This window comes from Heterodontus francisci, chromosome 20 (assembly GCF_036365525.1).
Source record: "Heterodontus francisci isolate sHetFra1 chromosome 20, sHetFra1.hap1, whole genome shotgun sequence".
NCBI classification, from domain to species: Eukaryota; Metazoa; Chordata; class Chondrichthyes; order Heterodontiformes; family Heterodontidae; genus Heterodontus; species Heterodontus francisci.
This window is the reverse complement of record NC_090390.1, coordinates 83,524,472-83,544,638: the sequence shown is the minus strand read 5'-3', so window position 1 is coordinate 83,544,638 and position 20,167 is coordinate 83,524,472. Positions and strand designations below refer to the sequence as shown.

General features: G+C 46.0%; 1 protein-coding gene across 5 annotated transcripts in view; it reads left to right on the top strand.

Annotated features, from left to right (window-relative positions):
- LOC137380790 (slit homolog 1 protein-like) overlaps nt 1-20,167 on the top strand; it is a 382,190-nt gene that overhangs the window by 259,175 nt on the left and 102,848 nt on the right. For all 5 annotated transcript variants that reach the window (XM_068053147.1, XM_068053145.1, XM_068053144.1 and 2 more), the window contains 6 exons: nt 731-799; nt 1,949-2,020; nt 3,165-3,236; nt 14,719-14,790; nt 16,284-16,447; nt 17,355-17,479. In XM_068053147.1, the coding sequence (XP_067909248.1) occupies nt 731-799; nt 1,949-2,020; nt 3,165-3,236; nt 14,719-14,790; nt 16,284-16,447; nt 17,355-17,479 (574 nt within the window). The remainder of the gene's footprint in view (nt 1-730; nt 800-1,948; nt 2,021-3,164; nt 3,237-14,718; nt 14,791-16,283; nt 16,448-17,354; nt 17,480-20,167) is intronic.

The window sequence follows — 20,167 nt, the reverse complement described above, 5'->3', positions numbered from 1 at the left end:
TGCCGACTAGGGATTGAACTCCTATCTTCCTGGTCCCTGCAAATCAGCAACAACAATTTGCATTTATATAGCACATTTATCATTGTAAAATGCCCCAAGGTGCTTCACAGGTGCAGTTATCGAACAACAATTGACATTGAGCAGAAGGAGGAGATATTAGGACAGGTGGCTAAAAGCTTGGTCAAAGAGGTAGGTTTTAGCAGCATCTTAAAGGAGAAGAGAGAGACAGAGAGGATGAGGGTGGGAATCCTGGAGCTTAGGGGCTCGGCAGCTGAAAGCACAGCCGCCAGTAGTACAGCAATTAAAATTGGGGATGTGGAAGAGGCCAGAATTGGAAGAACGCAGAGATCTTGGAGTGTTGTCGGGCTGGAGGAGATAACAGACAGGGAGGGATGAGGCATGAAGGGATTTGAAAGCACGGATGAGAATGTCAAAATTGAGGCATTGCTGGGCCCTGTACTAATGTAGGTCAGCAGGCAAAGTGGGTGATGGGTGAATGGGATTTAGTGCGAGTTAGGATGCGGGCAGCAGAGTTTTGGAGGAGCTCAAGTTTATGGAGGTGTGAGGCCAGTCAAGAGAGCATTGGGATAGTCAAGGAGGTAACAAAGGCAGGATGAGGGTTTCAGCAGCACATGGGCAGTTACCTGTGTCAACCAATGGGTGTAATTGTATTTGAATGCAACCCCATTCATAAATTCCACCAGCCCTAATTCTATCCTTTATCTTCCAGGTACCTGGATGGTAACCAGTTCAGTTCAGTTCCCACTGTACTCTGCACCTTCAAACATCTGCAGCTGGTGTAGGTATCCTAGGGAGACGGGGTGGGGGTGGGGGTGGGGTGGTGATGTGGAGTGGGTTTGGGCTGGGGGGTAGAGCGGAGTGTGTTTGGGCGTAGGGGGTAGACAATGCATTTCCAGGAACAGTTCTGAACAAACGAATTGGGAAATGGGAAGGGTCAATTTGATTTACAATGACCCATTTTATGGCCTTGAAAAATCCCAGGAGTTGCAGAGAGCAACAAGGGGCAATGGAGACCCCATTATAATTGCTGTCTGCCCCCTGAAATAGGTCCGAGCCCCAGACAATAAGGTGAATGGGGACATTCGTGCCTCAACATCACCCTTGTCTGTTCAATGGGTACCAGATATCTGCAGAGGCCCCAGTCCCTTTCTGGGAGCAGAGGTCAAGCCTGTGCCTTGCTCGTGACCAGAGACAGCATACCGGAATGATCTAAGGCCCTGATGGCAAGGGACAGGGTGGGAATGTGAGGGAATTCAGCTCCCCAATGCATCTAAAGGAGGACAAAGTCAAACATAATCTGCTGCAACAATATTTCAGTGAGCGAGTGGTCAATCTATGGAGCAGACTCCCTAGGGAGACGGTGGAAGTAGATAATATTGATTCATTCAAATGCACGTTAGATAAATTCCTTTCAGAAAATAACATTTTGGGGATCCAGTATCTGCGTAATTTGAGACGTGGCGTGTGATGAGTGCAGCAATTTGCTTGAGAGAAACGGGTGACACTGGGGGTTTTCCTCACCTCATGTCTGGGTCTGTTGTAGACTCATTGGTAGAGATTGATCGCTGTGATTAGTCAATAACTCCATTATCATTGTATCATGTGACTGTCAGGATGGTAGAATCCGAACTAGATGAACCGTGATCTTTTCTTTCATCCTCCTGTTCCTGTGTGGTGAGCTTTCTGGATACAGTCAGATGGGAGGAACCTTACCACTTGGACTCAGTGCTGTGCTGTGACATCTGGAGGTACAACCTGAGGTCAACCTGCCCTCTGACCCTGGTGCGAATGCCTCCCAAGCTGTGGCTACTTTCCAATGAGACATGGGAGGCTGGGCCAATTGTCGCTTCGAGCCTCTCTAAGCCAATCTCGCCCTCCCCGTGGTTTTCGATGGGTGATGCTAATCATTTCATTCTTTGCTCACCAGGGACATGAGCAACAACCAGATCAGTTCCTTGACCAATACGTCTTTCATCAACATGAGCCAGCTGACCACACTGTAAGTAACAATGAATAGTGGTAATGCATCATAGACAACAGTCACCCTTCCAGGGTCGCCAACTCCAGTTGGATGTAGTCCTGGAGGTTGTATCACATGACCTCCTGCCCTCCAACTTCCTCACCCGATTGAACAGTCCTTTTTTGCCCCCAAATCCCAATACTTTTACAACTAATAAATATTAAAAACCACGCCGCTATTTTCTTTAATGCTCCCATGATATTTCTCCTCATGGGTTTTGAGTGCAACAGTGTCTGAGAGATTAATCTTGCATTCCTGGAGACTCCAGGGCAATTCAGGAGGGTTGACAACTCCCTACCTTGAAATCGAAGCCAAATCTGTTATGTTAAATTATTACACCAAATCTGTATTGGCTGTTGGGTTGATTGCTGTACATCTAACTCGCTCTCTAGGCTCCCATGTAAGAACTCCCCCCTACTTTTCTTCAAACAGTCCTGTGGGATTTACTTTACACCCACCTGAAGATGTGGCCTCAGTTTCAAGTCTCATCCAGAAGGTGGCACCTCTGACAGTGCAGCGCTCCCTCGGTACTGCACGGGGAGTGTCAGCCTGGATTATGTGCTCCAGTCTCATGAAGTGGGGCTCAAACCCCGTGATCTGATTCATAGCATAAAAAAGTGGAACAGGAGTTGGTTAAAAAGCCCCTTGAGTCTGCTCCACCATCCAATAAGACCATGGCTGATCCACCTCAGCTGCACTTTCCTGCACTGGTCCCATTCCTTCGATTCCCTTAGAATCCAAAAATCTATTGATCTCAGTCTTGAATATACTCAACGACAGAGCATCCACAGCTGTCTGAGGTAGAGAATTCCAAAGATTCACAATCCTCTGAGTGAAGAAACGTTCCCTTATCTGAGTCCTAAATGATCGTCCTCTTACTCTGAGATTGTGCCCCCTGGTTTCAGACTCTGCAGCTAGGGGAAGCAGCCTCTCAGCATTTCAAGCCCTTTAAGAATTTTATACATTTCAATGATATCGCCTCTTATTCAGAGGCGAAAGTGCTGCTCACTGAGCCACAGGGAACATGGGGTGTTGGACGCCTCACAAGACGATGACAAAGTCAAGTTTTATTTTCCAGCATCTAACTGTTGCATTTTCTCCCCCTCTTTATTTTTGACTCCAGGATTCTCAGTTACAATTCCTTACGATGTATCCCTGCCTCTGCATTCCAGGGTCTCCACTCTCTTCGGCTCCTGTAAGTCCCAACTGGAAAACACTTAACCATCTTCGTACAAACAATCACTGGTTAGGCCTCAGCTTGAGTGTTGTGATCAGTTGTGGGTGCCAAATTTTAGGAAGGATGTCAAGGTCTTTGAGAGTGCACAGGAGGTTTACTAGTTATGGGCAGGTGGTGGCGTAGTGTATTGTCACTGGACTAGTAACCCAGAGACCCAGGGTATTGCTCTGGAGACATGGGTTCAAATCCCACCCCAGCAGAAGGTGGAATTTGAATTCAATTAATAAATCTGGAATTAAAAGCTAGTCTAATGATGGCCATGAAACCATTGTCGACTGTTGTAAAAACCCATCTGGTTCTTCTTTAGGTGAAGGAAATCTGCTACATGTGACTCCAGACCCACGGTAATTTGGTTGACTCTTAACTGCCCTCTGAAATTGCCTATCAAACCACTGCAAAGTCATTAGTGGTTCAAGAAGGCAGCTCACCACCACCTTCTCAAGGGATGGACAATAAATGCTGTCCTCGCCAGTGATGCCGACATCCCATGAACGAATAAACAAAAGAATGGTGCCAGGGATGATGGACTTCAGATATGTGGAACAACTGGTATTTTCTCCTTAGAGCAGAGATGGTTTAATACAGATGTTCAAAATTATGGAGGGTTTTTATAGAGTAGATAAGGAGAAACTGTTTTCACTGACTGGAAGATCAGTCACCAGAGGACATGGATTTAAGATAATTGGAAAAAGAACGAATGAGGAGATGAGGAGAATTCCTTTGAGTTATTATGATCTGGAATGTGCTGCCTGAAAGGGCAGTGGAAACAGATTCAGTAGTAACTTTCAAAAGGAAATTGGATATATATTTGAAAAGGAGAAATATTGCAGGGCTATGAGAAAAGAGCAGGGGAATGGATAGCTCTTTCAAAGAGCTGGCACAGGCATGATGGGCCGAATAGCCGCCTTCTGAGTTGTATTATTCAGTGAATCACCACACAATGCGGATATTTGAAAAAAGAAAGTTCACAAGACTGCAGTTCAGTAAAAGATTAATGGGTAATGGTTCACATGACTTCTTTGTAATGAGAAGCCCAGTTGATTGGAGATACTGTTAGTGGAGAGCAGGAACAGAGTTGCCATTGGTCTGAGCTTTGGGCAGATGGTTAACATTTTCGGGCAATGCCCATGTTTATGAGAGGAGAGTGGCATGAATTCAATCTTTCCGTGTCCCATCGAAATTGTTCTGTGTGTTGCTGTGGGTCAGTTGTAATCCTATTTGTGGCGAGTCCATTTGGAGATAAAAGCTGAGCTTAAGACAAAAGGATGCAACTTAAGTGATGATCAAGTTGTCGCAAAGCTTGTGTTTCAATATCCTGTTGTTTGTAAGAGGAAGGCTGACACCTAACTAGAACTTAACTTCCGATAAGTGATTCCTCTCTCCCTTCTCGTCTCTATCCAAACCTTTGTTTCTCTAATGATCGGAATTCCTTTCAACTTTCCCCTCTTGTTCCTACTGAGCTCCAAAACCCACTCCACACTGTCCTTCATCCTTCCTGCATTCTCACTGTGTTACAGTCAAGACTCCTCACTCTCTCTTTCCCTGAAGCTGAGAACTGTGGAATTCTTCACCTCCCTCAGTCTTCAACCTCCTCCAACAATCTTCAGTTCTTTAAAACCATGAGCTTTGTGGGGGGGATGAGGGGGGTGGCGGTGGTGCGGGGGTCACCCAATCACCTCCTCTTCTCCCTAACTCTCTTCAACATCAGCAGTGTCTTGTCCTGTGGGTCTTGGTGCTACACTCAACTCTTCAGTCAATGAGTTAAACCCAGTGCTATATTAACACTAATTGGAAAGTCCAGGTCTATCAAGAGCAGTGTCATAAATTCGTTCAGCAAGAGTGTGTTTGCGACATGAGGTCATCCTCACGAATGCTTTTGCAATGTTCCTACAAACAGTCAGAAGAACCGTTCTTTCCCGAGAGCTGTAAACGACCAGTTGTGGCTCAGAAACAGTTGAGTATCGTGCCTCAGCAGAGATAGATTGGCCTTGGAGGGGAAACAGTGCAGATTCAGCAGAATGATTTCAGTGCTTAAAGTGTTAAATCAGGAGGGAATATTGCACAGTTGGTTTGCATTCCCTTGACTTTAGAAAATTAGTCGTTGATCTAATTGAGCTTTTAAAATGATGAGGATTTGATGGGGTAGATACAGAGAAACTATTTCCTCTGCTGAGGGAGTCCAGAACTAGAAACATAATCTTAAAACTAAAGCTAGACCATTCCTGAGGGGAGATCAGGAAGCACAATGGGTAGTGGAAATTTGGAACTCAATTCCCAAAAAGTCCTTGCATATTGGGGATCAATTTCAGGACTGAAATTGACAGAGTTTGTTGGGTAAAGGTATTAAGAGATATGGATCGAAGACTTGTAAACAGAGTTGAGGTGCAGATCAGCCATGATTTAATTGAATGATGGAACAGGCTTGAGGGGCTGAATGGCCTCCTCCTGTTCCTGTGTACACTGACACTAAACCTTGTATCCAACAGTAACTGGGTGCAACACGCTGCTGCTTGGGAACTGGCTTCCTAGCTGGCGTAGACTAGGGGATGAACATCTCACCTCTTTGCCAGCTCTCAGATCTCAACATGAAGCAAATTGTTGCAGTCACCTTTCAATCCTTGATCGACGTGTCCCTAATTTGGCACTAAATTGAAAACGTCATTTCCCGCTCAGCCATCACTCCCTGTGCGCGCTGGCCTACACTGGCTCCCGGTACGGCAAACCGTCAGATTTTAAAATTGTCATTCTTGTTTTTAATTCCCTCCATGGCCTCACCCCTCCCTATCTCTGTAACCTCCCCCAGCCCTGCAACCCTCCAAGGTCTCTGAGCTCCTCCAATTCCGGCCTCTTGTGCATTCCTGATTTTAATTGCTCCACTACTGGCGACCGTGCCTTCAGCTGCCTGGGCCCCAAGCTCTGGAATTCCCTCCCTAAACCTCTCCATATATCCACCTCTCTCTCCTTTAAGACGCTCCTTAAAACCTACCTCTTTGACCAAGCTTTTGGTCACCTGTCCTTACGTGGCCCGGTGTCAGATTTGTCCGATTATGCTCCTGTGAAGCATCTTGGGATGTTTTATTATGTTAAAGATGCTATATAAATATAAGTTGCTGTTGTTGATGTCACTCAAAGAATAGGGGACGAGGAAACAATAGGGGACAGGAATTTTTCAGTGCAGAAGGGCAGCAGCCTGTGAGGAGGTTAGTGGCTTAGTGCTTACAGTGACTACATCCCAACAACAGCCCGCATCTTAGTGGGGGTGGGAGGGGGAGGGGAGAAAGCTAGGAAAGTGAAAATAAATAAACGCATGAGGAATTAAAAGAGCGAGTCACTCAGGACTGAGTGTGTGCAGCATCTGTGTATGAGTAGCAGCCAGAGCTGCCTATATCTAGTGTCAGGATAGCCTGCTGCAGTGGGAGGGAGAGGTGGGGACAAATCTGTGATGGTAACTAATTGCCTGTCTAAAAGACAATCTCCTTCATGTAGTGTCGACTGACTTTGAGTGACCGGGAGGCTGGGCAGTGACAGCAGGTCAGAGCCTGAAGGGGGGAAGGGCAAGGGAGTGTCTCTAAAATGATGTTTTACCCAGGAAGTTTATTTTCATCCATTCTAACCTCTAGCATTGCAAGTTGTGTTTATTCCCCGTTTCCTGCCCTCCTGCTGGTGTACAGTTGCAGAAGGACCCAACTCCCTTTCTACCCTGACTGACCAGTCCTCTTGTTCAAGCCCAGGGCAGTGAGTCCAGGTCAGCTATTTGAACATGGAGAGCATCACTGCTGAATCCAATCCTGGGTCTGGGTCTTCCCTGATGCTCACTGCACCACCCACCACCACCCCCCCCCCACCCCAACATCTCCAACACCCACCCGCCACCTCCACCCACTCCCACCCACCCCCGATCTCTCTCTCTCGCTCTCTCTCTCTCTCTCACTGGTCCAGGCTACTGAGATCAAATTGTATTACATTCTGCTCCAATGCTCCTCCTTTAAGCCAATTACCGCAGTTTCTCTGCCTTCTACATTCGTCTCTCACTCTGTCCTGTTTATCTGTTTCTCCCTGTCTATATCTCTGTCCCTCTCTCTCCGACTCTCTCCCTGTCTCTCTCCCATCTCTCTTCCTCTCTCTGCCACTTTCTGTCTCTTCCTTTACTTGTCTCTTTTCCTCTCTCTCTCTCCCCCATCTCTATCTATCTTTCCCTTATTTTTCAATTATTTATTATATTTAATTATTAATTAAATTCAATTATTCAACCCACTATCTGAGAAAGGAAGAGAGAGAAAACACAGAACTATAGGCCAGTTAGCCTGACATCAGCTGTAGGGAAAAGGCTAGAATCTATTAGGGACATGGTAACAGGGCATTTAGAAAATCATTATATGATTGGGCAGAGTCAACATGGATTTATGAAAGGGAAATTGTGTTTGACAAATCTGTTAGATTTTTTTGAGGTTGGAACAAGTAGGGTGAACAAGAGGGAACCAGTGGATATGGTGTATTTGGATTTTCAGAAAGCATTCAATAAGGTGCCGCACAAGAGCTCATGGGAATGGGGGAAATATATTAACTGGATTGAGGATTCAATAATGGACAGAAAACCGACAGTAAGAATAAATGAATCATTTTTGGGTTGGCAGGCTGTAACTAGCAGGCTCCACAAATCTCCCCATCCTCAATGATGGGGGAGCCCAGCACATCAGTGCGAAAAACAAGGCTGAAACATTTGCAATAATCTTCAGCCAGAAGTGCCACGTTGATGATTCATCTCAGCCTCCTCCTGGAGTCCCCAGCATCACAGATGCCAGACTTCAGCCAATTCGATTCACTCCGCGTGATATCAAGAACTGACTGAAGGCACTGGATACTGCAAAGGCTATGGGCCCTGACAATATTCCGGCAATAGTACTGAAGACTTGTGCTCCAGAACTTGCCGTGCCCCTAGCCAAACTGTTCCAGTACAGCTACAACACTGGCATCTACCCTGCAATGTGGAAAATTGCCCAGGTATGTCCTGTACACAAAAAGAAGGACAAGTCCAACCAGTCCAATTACCGCCCCATCAGCCTACTCTCAATCAGTAAAGTGATGGAAGGTGTCATCAACAGTGCTATCAAGCAGCACTTGCTTCGCAATAACCTGCTCAGTGACGCTCAGTTTGAGTTCCACCAGGGCCACTCAGCTCCTGACCTCATTACAGCCTTGGTTCAAACATGGACAAAAGAGCTGAACTCCAGTGGTGAGGTGAGAGTGACTGCCCTTGACATCAAGACAGCATTTGACAGAGTATGGCATCAAGCAGCCCTGGCAAAACTGGAGTCAATTGGAATCAGGGGGAAAACCCTCCGCTAGCTGGAGTCATACCTAGCGCAAAGGAAGATGGTTGTGGTTGTTGGAGGTCAATCATCTGAGCTCCAGGACATCACTGCAGGAGTTCCTCAGGGTGGTGTCTTCGGCCCAACCATCTTCAGCTGCTTCATCAATGACCTTCCTTCAATCATAAGGTCAGAAGTGGGGATGTTCACTGATGATTGCAGAATGTTCAGCACCATTTGTGACTCCTCAGATACTGAAGCAGTCCGTGTAGAAATGCAGTAAGACTTGGACAATATCCAGGCTTGGGCTGATAAGTGGCAAGTAACATTCGCGCCACACAAGTGCCAGGCAATGACCATCTCCAACAAGAGAGAATCTAACCCTCTCCCGTTGACATTCAATGGCATTACGATCACTGAATCCCCTATTATCAACACCCTGGGGGTTACCATTGATCAGAAACTGAACTGGAGTAGCCATATAAACACTGTAGCTACAAGAGCAGGTCAGAGGCTAGGAATCCTGCGGCGAGTAACTCATCTCCTGACTCCCCAAAGCCTGTCCACCATCTACAAGGCACAAGTCAGGAGTGTGATGGAATACTCTCCACTTGCCTGGATGGGTGCAGCTCCAACAACATTCAAGAAGCTCAACAACATCCAGGACAAAGCAACTCGCTTGATTGGCACACCATCTACAAACATTCACTCCCTCCACCGCCAACGCACAGTGGCAGCAGTGTGTACCATCTACAAGATGCACTGCAGCAGCGCACCAAGGCTCCTTCGACAGCACCTTCCAAACCCGCGACCTCTACCAACTAGAAGGACAAGGGCAGCAGATGCATGGGAACATCACCACCTGCAAGTTCCCCTCCAAGTCACACATCATCCTGACTTGGAACTATATCGCCGTTCCTTCACTGTCGCTGGGTCAAAATCCTGGAACTCCTTTCCTAACAGCACTGTGGGTGTAACCTACCCACCATGGACTGTAGTGGTTCAAGAAGGCAGCTCACCACCACCTTCTCAAGGGCAATTAGGAATGGGCAATAAATGCTGGCCTAGCCAGCGATGCCCACATCCCATGAACTAATAAAAAAAAAGTACCACAAGGATCAGTGCTTAGGCTGTCAGCTATTTACAATCTATATCAATGATTGAGTAATGTATTCAAGTTTGCTAACGATACAAAATTAGGTGGGGAGGATTTGAAGAGGCTGCAGAAGGATATAGACAGGTTAAGTGAGTGAGCAAGAAATGTCAGATAGATTATAATGTGGGAAAATGTGAAGTTATCCACTTTGGAAGAAGAAATAGAAAAGCAGAATATTTTGAAATGGTGAGAAACTGGGAGGGGCCTGGGTGTCATTGCACGTGCATCACAGAACATGCATGTTAAGCAAGCAATTAGGAAAACAAGTGGTATGTTAGCCTTTAATACAACGGGAATGGAGTATAAGAGTGAAGTCTTACTGAAATTACACCACACTTGGAGTAGTGTGTACAGTTTTGGTCTCCTTATTGAAGAAAGGATATACTTGTCTTAAAGAGAGTGCAATAAAAGTTCACTAGAATGATCCTTGGAATGAGGGGATTGTCCTATGAGGAACGATTGAGTGGACTGGGATTATTCACCCTGGAATTTAGAAGAATGAAAAGTGATCTCACTGAAACGTATAAAATTTGTAAAGGTCTTGACAGTAAATGCTGGGAGGATGTTTCCCCTGGCTGGGGAGTCTAGAACATGGGGTCACAATCTCAGAATAAGGGGTTGGCCACTTGCTCTGTATATCTCTCCATCTGTCAATCTGTCCAATTTCTCTACCTGCATGATCATTTTCTCTCTCTGCCTGCCTCTCCTTATTCTCACTCTCTCTCTGTCTACCTTTCTGTATCTCTCTCTGTCTTAGTCTCTGAATAAACATCACTTCAGATACCTCTTTCCTTGTGTCACAAGAGACATAACATAGAATTTAGTATTACTACTTCAAAAAACTTGTGAGTGTGGGTGGTTCTTTTTTTCCCTTCCTTGTTTTTTGCACCTTTTCGGAGACGTTCCCTTATGCATGCTGTGTACTGCACTGCTGTTCAGAGAACAGTTTCAACAGTCCAGCTCTTAATTCAGTTTCAAACTGGCAGATTATTTAACAGGCCAGTGCTTTCATTAACGCCCAGGAACAGTGTCACCTGGCAACCTGCTGAGTGCTCCTGGCAGTGGAAAGCTTACTAATTACAGCCTTGGTCTGTCACTGAGTGAGATGATAGCTCAGAAGAGATTGAAGCACACAGCCTGTTAATTCAACATTTGATGCAGAGTATACATAACTAAAAAAAGAATATAGAAGCACTGGAGAAGGTGCCAAAAAATTGCACGATGATAACGGAACTAAGAAGTTATAACTTCTATCAGGAATGGCTGAACAGGCTGGGGCTTTTTTCTCTTTATAAAAAAGAGAAGTCTGAGGATAACCTGATAGAGGTCTTTAAAATTATGAAGGGATCCGAGAGGGTAGATGTAGGGAAGGTATAGAGAAGGTATGTCTGCTTGTGAGGAGTACAAAACCAGGGCTCATGAATATAAGATAGTAGTGGTGATGTGCCCAAGAACAGCTCCTCTGCTCATTTCTCCATGCCTCACGGTTCTGCACTTTCCTCTTCAGTTACTCGTAAGAGTCTTCCATTCTTTAACTTGCATAAGAATGAGCAATGTGACTAGGGGAAAGTGCACGAGGTAATTTCCCATTTCCTTCCTCAGTTGTGCTTTAAAGTCCTCTTCTCGAAGGATCCTCCATCTGTTAGCAGCTGCTCACCCTCGCGGTTCTGACTCTTCCGCCATCACCACGGAAAATGTGCTGGTTCCGCCTTTGGCCGTGGCTCGTAACCCTGAGCATGGGACCCTTACCTGGGCCTGGGACAACTCAGTGACAACCACCCCACTGAGGTCTCAAATGACACCCCCCGCCCCCCCCCCCCACCCCCCGAATATAGGATATTCACCAATAAGTCCAGTCACACACCTCCCAGTAAGTGGATGTGTAAGAACAAAAACAATTTGCATTTATATAGCACCTTTAACATTGTAAAACATCCCACTGTGCTTCACAGGAGCATAAATCAGACAAAATTTGACACCCAGCCACATAAGGAGACATTAGGTCTGATGACCAAAGGCTTGGTCAAAGAGGTAGGTTTTAAGGAGCGTCTTAAAGGAGGAGAAAGAGATAGGGAGGCGGAGATGTTTGGGCGGGGAGGGGGAAATTCCCAAACTTAGGGCCTCAGCAGCTGAAGGCACAGCCGCCAATGGTGGAGCGATTAAAATTGGTAATGCACAAGAGACTAGAATTGGAGGAGGTTACAGAGATCTCGGAGGGTTGTGGGGCTGGAGGAGGTTACAGAGATCTCGGAGGGTTGTGGGGCTGGAGGAGGTTACAGAGATCTCGGAGGGTTGTGGGGCTGGAGGAGGTTACAGAGATCTCGGAGGGTTGTGGGGCTGGAGGAGGTTACAGAGATCTCGGAGGGTTGTGGGGCTGGAGGAGGTTAGAGATCTCGGAGGGTTGTGGGGCTGGAGGAGGTTACAGAGATCTCGGAGGGTTGTGGGGCTGGAGGAGGTTACAGAGATCTCGGAGGGTTGTGGGGCTGGAGGAGGTTACAGAGAGAGGAAGGGGACAGGGTCAGGTCTGGCTGTGACACCCTCCATGATGAAATGGCCTGCCCAGTGCTGGTGGATGAAGGTTTTTGCAACAGCTAATGGAATGAGGGGACAGTAACATCAGGGGAGGAGAGCGGGGGATTGGGGAGGGTGGTGAGGGTACAGGAAGGGCAACTTAAAAAACAACGTAGAAGCAGCAGTTTTTCACATTTCCACCTCCCAGCCCATGGAACCATTCACTCAGCAGCTGAACAAAAAACAGAGTGCTCACAGCTAACCGATCACATTTCTTAAATATTACTGTCGCCAGCCTTAAATTTGACTTACCTAATGAGCTCAATGTTGATTAAAATGGATCATCTTGGAACACTTTAAACTTGGATCTGAAATGCTCCCAATGGAAGTGCATGAAAAGTGGACTTCGATACAATGGAATGAAACGTTATGGGCTTGTACTATTGTAATTATATGCAGTGGGAGTGAATGGGAAGGGGTTTGGGTCCATTAGGATTGCGTACAATGAGAGTTAATGGGAAAGGGTTTGGGTCCGTTGGAATTGTATACAGTGGGAGTGAATGGGAAGGGGTTTAGGCCACTGGGATTGTGTACAATGGGACTGAATGGGAAGGGGTTTGGGTCCATTGGAATTGTGTACAGTGGGAGTGATTGGGAAGGGGTTTGGGTTCATTAGGATTGTGTACAGTGGGAGTGAATGGGAAGGGGTTTGGGTCCATTGGAATTGTGTACAGTGGGAGTGATTGGGAAGGGGTTTGGGTTCATTAGGATTGTGTACAGTGGGAGTGAATGGGAAGGGGTTTGGGTCCATTAGGATTGTGTACAGTGGGAATGAATGGGAAGGGGTTTGGGTCCATTAGGATTGTGTACAGTGGGAATGAATGGGAAGGGGTTTGGGTCCATTGGAATTGTGTACAGTGGGAGTGAATGGGAAGGGGTTTGGGTTCATTAGGATTGTGTACAGTGGGAGTGAATGGGAAGGGGTTTGGGTCCATTAGGATTGTGTACAGTGGGAGTGAATGGGAAGGGGTTTAGGCCACTGGGATTGTGTACAGTGGGAGTGAATGGGAAGGGGTTTGGGTCCATTGGAATTGTGTACAGTGGGAGTGATTGGGAAGGGGTTTGGGTTCATTAGGATTGTGTACAGTGGGAGTGATTGGGAAGGGGTTTGGGTCCATTAGGATTGTGTACAGTGGGAGTGAATGGGAAGGGGTTTGGGTCCATTAGGATTGTGTACAGTGGGAGTGAATGGGAAGGGGTTTGGGTCCATTAGGATTGTGTACAGTGGGAGTGAATGGGAAGGGGTTTGGGTCCATTAGGATTGTGTACAGTGGGAGTGAATGGGAAGGGGTTTGGGTCCATTAGGATTGTGTACAGTGGGAGTGAATGGGAAGGGGTTTGGGTCCATTAGGATTGTGTACAGTGGGAGTGAATGGGAAGGGGTTTGGGTCCATTAGGATTGTGCACAGTGGGAGTGAATGGGAAGGGGTTTGGGTCCATTAGGATTGTGTACAGTGGGAGTGAATGGGGAGGAGTTTGGGTCCATTAGGATTGTGTACAGTGGGAGTGAATGGGAAGGGGTTTGGGTCCATTAGGATTGTGTACAGTGGGAGTGAATGGGGAGGAGTTTGGGTCCATTAGGATTGTGTACAGTGGGAGTGAATGGGAAGGGGTTTGGGTCCATTAGGATTGTGTACAGTGGGAGTGAATGGGAAGGGGTTTGGGTCCATTAGGATTGTGTACAGTGGGAGTGAATGGGAAGGGGTTTGGGTCCATTAGGATTGTGTACAGTGGGAGTGAATGGGAAGGGGTTTGGGTCCATTAGGATTGTGTACAGTGGGAATGAATGGGAAGGGGTTTGGGTCCATTAGGATTGTGTACAGTGGGAATGAATGGGAAGGGGTTTGGGTCCATTAGGATTGTGTACAGTGGGAGTGAATGGGAAGGGGTTTGGGTCCATTAGGATTGTGTACAGTGGGAATGAATGGGAAGGGGTTTGGGTCCATTCGGATTGTGTACAGTGGGAGTGAATGGGAAGGGGTTTGGGTCCATTAGGATTGTGTACAGTGGGAATGAATGGGAAGGGGTTTGGGTCCATTAGGATTGTGTACAGTGGGAGTGAATGGGAAGGGGTTTGGGTCCATTAGGATTGTGTACAGTGGGAATGAATGGGAAGGGGTTTGGGTCCATTCGGATTGTGTACAGTGGGAGTGAATGGGAAGGGGTTTGGGTCCATTAGGATTGTGTACAGTGGGAGTGAATGGGAAGGGGTTTGGGTCCATTAGGATTGTGTACAGTGGGAATGAATGGGAAGGGGTTTGGACTATTGGGATTCTATGCTTAAATTGTAGTCATGTTTGAATGATCTGGACTTCCGATAGCTCAGTATATTTTCAGTGATTGACTCCTCAATGTGGCTACTGATTTGCACTTTTTGAACTTACCTTTGCCTTTTCCCACACAGGTCACTGCATGGGAATGACATCTCCACTCTTCCCAAAGGAATCTTTGGTGACGTGGCTTCTCTGTCTCACCTGTAAGTGGAGGGAATGTTCATCACACATTATATTAAACATGCGGAGTTGGCTCTGCGAAGATTCTTCATGTTTATCCAATGATCTAACCAAGACAGACCAGTATGTCCCAGGACTCGATCTCTAATCTGTGTCACTAACTGATCTCACCCAGGGCAGCTGGCTCACCTGGGTTAGGGAGGGTGGGGGGGTGAGGGGGGGTGGGGGACAGTGCTGGTTCCTCCCACTGCTGACGATTTGTTGAACCCCTTGAGGAATGCGTGAGTGTCAGATAAAGGCCAAACCAGGGTCGGACATGAACCTCAGCTCAGTTGACACCAGTAGCAGTGTAGGCTGTAAATGGATTCCAGAACTACATCAACAAAAATGAAAGATTTGCATTTCTATGGTGCCTTTCACCTCAGGACGCCCCAAAGCACTTCACAGCCAATGAAGTACTTTTTGAAGTGTAATCACTGTTGTCGGAAACACAGTAGCCAATTTGCACACAGCAAGATCCCACAAATGTGACAATGACCAGATAATCTGTTTTTAATGATGTTTGGATGTGGGATAAATATTGGCCAGGATGCCAGGAACAACTCCCCTGCTCTTCTTCGGAATAGTGGCTATAGGATTGTTTACATCCACCTGAAAGGGAAGATAGGGCCTCGGTTTAATGTCTCATCAGAAATACAGCACCTTCAATAGTGTAGCACTCCCTCAGTACTGGATTGAAGTGTTGACCCAGATTATGTGCTCAAGTCTCTGGAGTGGGTTTTTAACCCACAAACTTCAGACTCGGAGAGTGCTCCCCACTTCAAAAGTACTTCATTAGTTGCAAAGCATTTTGAGACATCTGAGGTTGTGAAAGGCGCTAGAGAAATGCAAGTCTTTGCATTTAGAAATTGTTCTCTTTCATACTCCTTAATATAACATTTTATTTTAGCTCCCCAAAAGCACTTTACATACAATGAGTTACTTTTTGAAGTTCAGTGACTGAATGGAAATCCATCTTGCACACAGTAAGATCCCACAAGCAAGCATTGAGAAAAATGTTCAACACAAAAACAAGAAATGCTGGATTCACTCAGCAGGTCTGGCAGCATCTGTGGAAAGAGAAGCAGAGTTAACGTTTCGGGTCAGTGACCCTTCTTCGGAACTCATGTTCATCTGTTTTTGACAGTGTTAGTTGACAAAGGAAGAGACTTGGAAAAATTCCCCTGGTTCTGTTCACATAGTGCCACAGGATCTTTAACATCCATCAGAACAGGGCCTCGATTTAACAACTTAATTGAGTGACGGCACCTCCAACAGTGCAGCACTCCCTCAGTACTGCAATGAGAATATCAGTCTGGATTTTGTGCTTAAGTCTCTGGTGTGTAGCTTGAACCCATGACCTCCTGACTAAAGATTGAGAGTGCTACTCACTGAGCCACAGCTGTTGCAACTAATACAAATGGAGAATTGTAAGATGGAGTAAAACTCTTCCTAAATCTCTCTCTCTCTATTTCAGTGCCATTGGAGCAAACCCACTCTACTGTGACTGCAATCTCCGCTGGCTTTCAGACTGGGTTAAAACTGGGTACAAAGAGCCTGGCATTGCCCGCTGTGCTGGACCGGGAGACATGGAGGGCAAGCTCCTGTTGACCACACCAGCGAAGAAGTTTGAGTGCCAGGGTAAGAAGTTGTGTTTTCTCTCTCAGTGCACCTGGAGTTGTGGGCTGGCTTATAGTGCTGCTCCCTGAGCACCACACCCCCCCACCCCCCCCCCCCCCCCGCCCCCCGCCATCTCCAGGCGAATCCCCCGACTCTGTGTTTGGGTTACACCTCCACAGACACCCAGCTGCTCAAAGTCTCAGCCGGCTATTCAATAGTAGCGGGCCTCAGAGCCTGTCCATTTCAGCAAGCAGGGCTCCACATAGATTCAGTGTAATACCCCCAGACAACAACAACTTGCATTTATATAGCACCTTCAACACAGTAAAGCATCCTAAGGCATTTGATGAGAGTGAAAATCAGCTGTAATTTGACATCAAGCCACACAAGGAGATATCAGGACGTGACCAAAAGCTTGATCAAAGAGGCAGGGTTTGAGCTGTGTGTTAAAGGAGGAGAGGTGACGGGGTTTATGGAGGAATTCCAGAGCTTAGGGCCCAGGCAACAGAAGGTACAGCCGCCACTGGTGGGGGGATTAAAATGAGGGTTGCACAAGAGACCAGAATTGGAGAAGTGCAGAGATCTCGAAGTGTTGTCGGGGTAGAGGAGGTTACAGAACCTCGAGAGTTTTATCAGCTAGTTGTTGTATCACTCATGTATTTGAAAGTTACATCGCTCACGGAGATGCTGTTGTGTTACTGAATCCCTCTGGATGTATTTTCAGGATGCTGATATCATTGATAACTGCTGATAGCAAAGAGATTACTAGATCATTGCTAATGGACGAAGGGTAAAATAAACTGTGGATATTTTACAACTGACCAGCTTCAGCTGTCGGTATCTCGTAAATTAAATGCCAGACTTGCCTGAAGTCTACCAGCAGACCAGGTGTTGCTTTCTGCATCACGTGCCATGTTGTTCTAAATAGGTCCAACGGAGCTCAGTGTCCTGGCAAAGTGCAGCCCGTGCCTGTCCAACCCCTGCAAGAACCAAGGAACCTGCCAGGATGACCCCTTGGATTATTACAGATGCAGCTGCCCGTACGGCTATAAGGTAAAAGCCATTTCATGGTGATCCTTCTGAACCCCTCGATTAGATTCCAGTCTGTAACTCACTCCCGGGTATCTGTTATTCTATATATAAACCACCCGAACCCCTCGATTAGATTCCAGTCTGTAACTCACTCCCGGGTATCTGTTATTCTATATATAAACCCCTCGATTAGATTCCAGTCTGTAACTCACTCCCAGGTATCTGTTATTCTATATATAAACCACCCGAACCCCTCGATTAGATTCCAGTCTGTAACTCACTCCCGGGTATCTGTTATTCTATATATAAACCACCCGAACCCCTCGATTAGATTCCAGTCTGTAACTCACTCCCGGGTATCTGTTATTCTATATATAAACCACCCGAACCCCTCGATTAGATTCCAGTCTGTAACTCACTCCCAGGTATCTGTTATTCTATATATAAACCCGCGAACCCCTCGATTAGATTCCAGTCTGTAACTCACTCCCGGGTATCTGTTATTCTATATATAAACCCCTCGATTAGATTCCAGTCTGTAACTCACTCCCGGGTATCTGTTATTCTATATATAAACCCCTCGATTAGATTCCAGTCTGTAACTCACTCCCAGGTATCTGTTGTTCTATATATAAACCATCCGAACCCCTCGATTAGATTCCAGTCTGTAACTCACTCCCGGGTATCTGTTATTCTATATATAAACCCCTCGATTAGATTCCAGTCTGTAACTCACTCCCGGGTATCTGTTATTCTATATATAAACCCCTCGATTAGATTCCAGTCTGTAACTCACTCCCAGGTATCTGTTGTTCTATATATAAACCATCCGAACCCCTCGATTAGATTCCAGTCTGTAACTCACTCCCGGGTATCTGTTATTCTATATATAAACCCCTCGATTAGATTCCAGTCTGTAACTCACTCCCAGGTATCTGTTGTTCTATATATAAACCATCCGAACCCCTCGATTAGATTCCAGTCTGTAACTCACTCCCGGGTATCTGTTATTCTATATATAAACCCCTCGATTAGATTCCAGTCTGTAACTCACTCCCAGGTATTTGTTGTTCTATATATAAACCATCCGAACCCCTCGATTAGATTCCAGTCTGTAACTCACTCCCGGGTATCTGTTATTCTATATATAAACCCCTCGATTCGATTCCAGTCTGTAACTCACTCCCGGGTATCTGTTATTCTATATATAAACCCCTCGATTCGATTCCAGTCTGTAACTCACTCCCGGGTATCTGTTATTCTATATATAAACCCCTCGATTAGATTCCAGTCTGTAACTCACTCCCGGGTATCTGTTATTCTATATATAAACCCCCCGAACCCCTCGATTAGATTCCAGTCTGTAACTCACTCCCGGGTATCTGTTATTCTATATATAAACCCCTCGATTAGATTCCAGTCTGTAACTCACTCCCGGGTATCTGTTATTCTATATATAAACCCCTCGATTAGATTCCAGTCTGTAACTCACTCCCGGGTATCTGTTATTCTATATATAAACCCCTCGATTAGATTCCAGTCTGTAACTCACTCCCATGTATCTGTTATTCTATATATAAACCATCCGAACCCCTCGATTAGATTCCAGTCTGTAACTCACTCCCGGGTATCTGTTATTCTATATATAAACCCCTCGATTAGATTCCAGTCTGTAACTCACTCCCGGGTATCTGTTATTCTATATATAAACCCCTCGATTAGATTCCAGTCTGTAACTCACTCCCGGGTATCTGTTATTCTATATATAAACCCCCCGAACCCCTCGATTAGATTCCAGTCTGTAACTCACTCCCGGGTATCTGTTATTCTATATATAAACCCCCCGAACCCCTCGATTAGATTCCAGCCTGTACCTCACTCCCGGGTATCTGTTATTCTATATATAAACCCCCCGAACCCCTCGATTAGATTCCAGCCTGTAACTCACTCCTGGGTATCTGTTATTCTATATATAAACCATCCAAACCCCTCGATTATATTCCAGTCTGTAACTCACTCCCGGGTATCTGTCATTCTATATAAAACCCCCGAACCACTCGATTAGATTCCAGTCTTTAACTCACTCCCGGGTATCTGTTATTCTATATATAAACCCCCCGAACCACTCGATTAGATTCCAGCCTGTAACTCACTCCCGGGTATCTGTTATTCTATATATAAACCACCCGAACCCCTCGATTAGATTCCAGCCTGTAACTCACTCCCGGGTATCTGTTATTCTATATATAAACCACCCGAACCCCTCGATTAGATTCCAGCCTGTAACTCACTCCCGGGTATCTGTTATTCTATATATAAACCATCCAAACCCCTCGATTAGATTCCAGTCTGTAACTCACTCCTGGGTATCTGTTATTCTATATATAAACCACCCGAACCCCTCGATTATATTCCAGTCTGTAACTCACTCCCGGGTATCTGTTATTCTATATAAAACCCCCGAACCACTCGATTAGATTCCAGTCTTTAACTCACTCCCGGGTATCTGTTATTCTATATATAAACCCCCCGAACCACTCGATTAGATTCCAGTCTGTAACTCACTCCCGGGTATCTGTTATTCTATATATAAACCCACCGAACCCCTTGATTAGATTCCAGTCTGTAACTCACTCCCGGGTATCTGTTATTCTATATATAAACCATCCGAACCCCTCGATTAGATTCCAGCCTTTAACTCACTCCTGG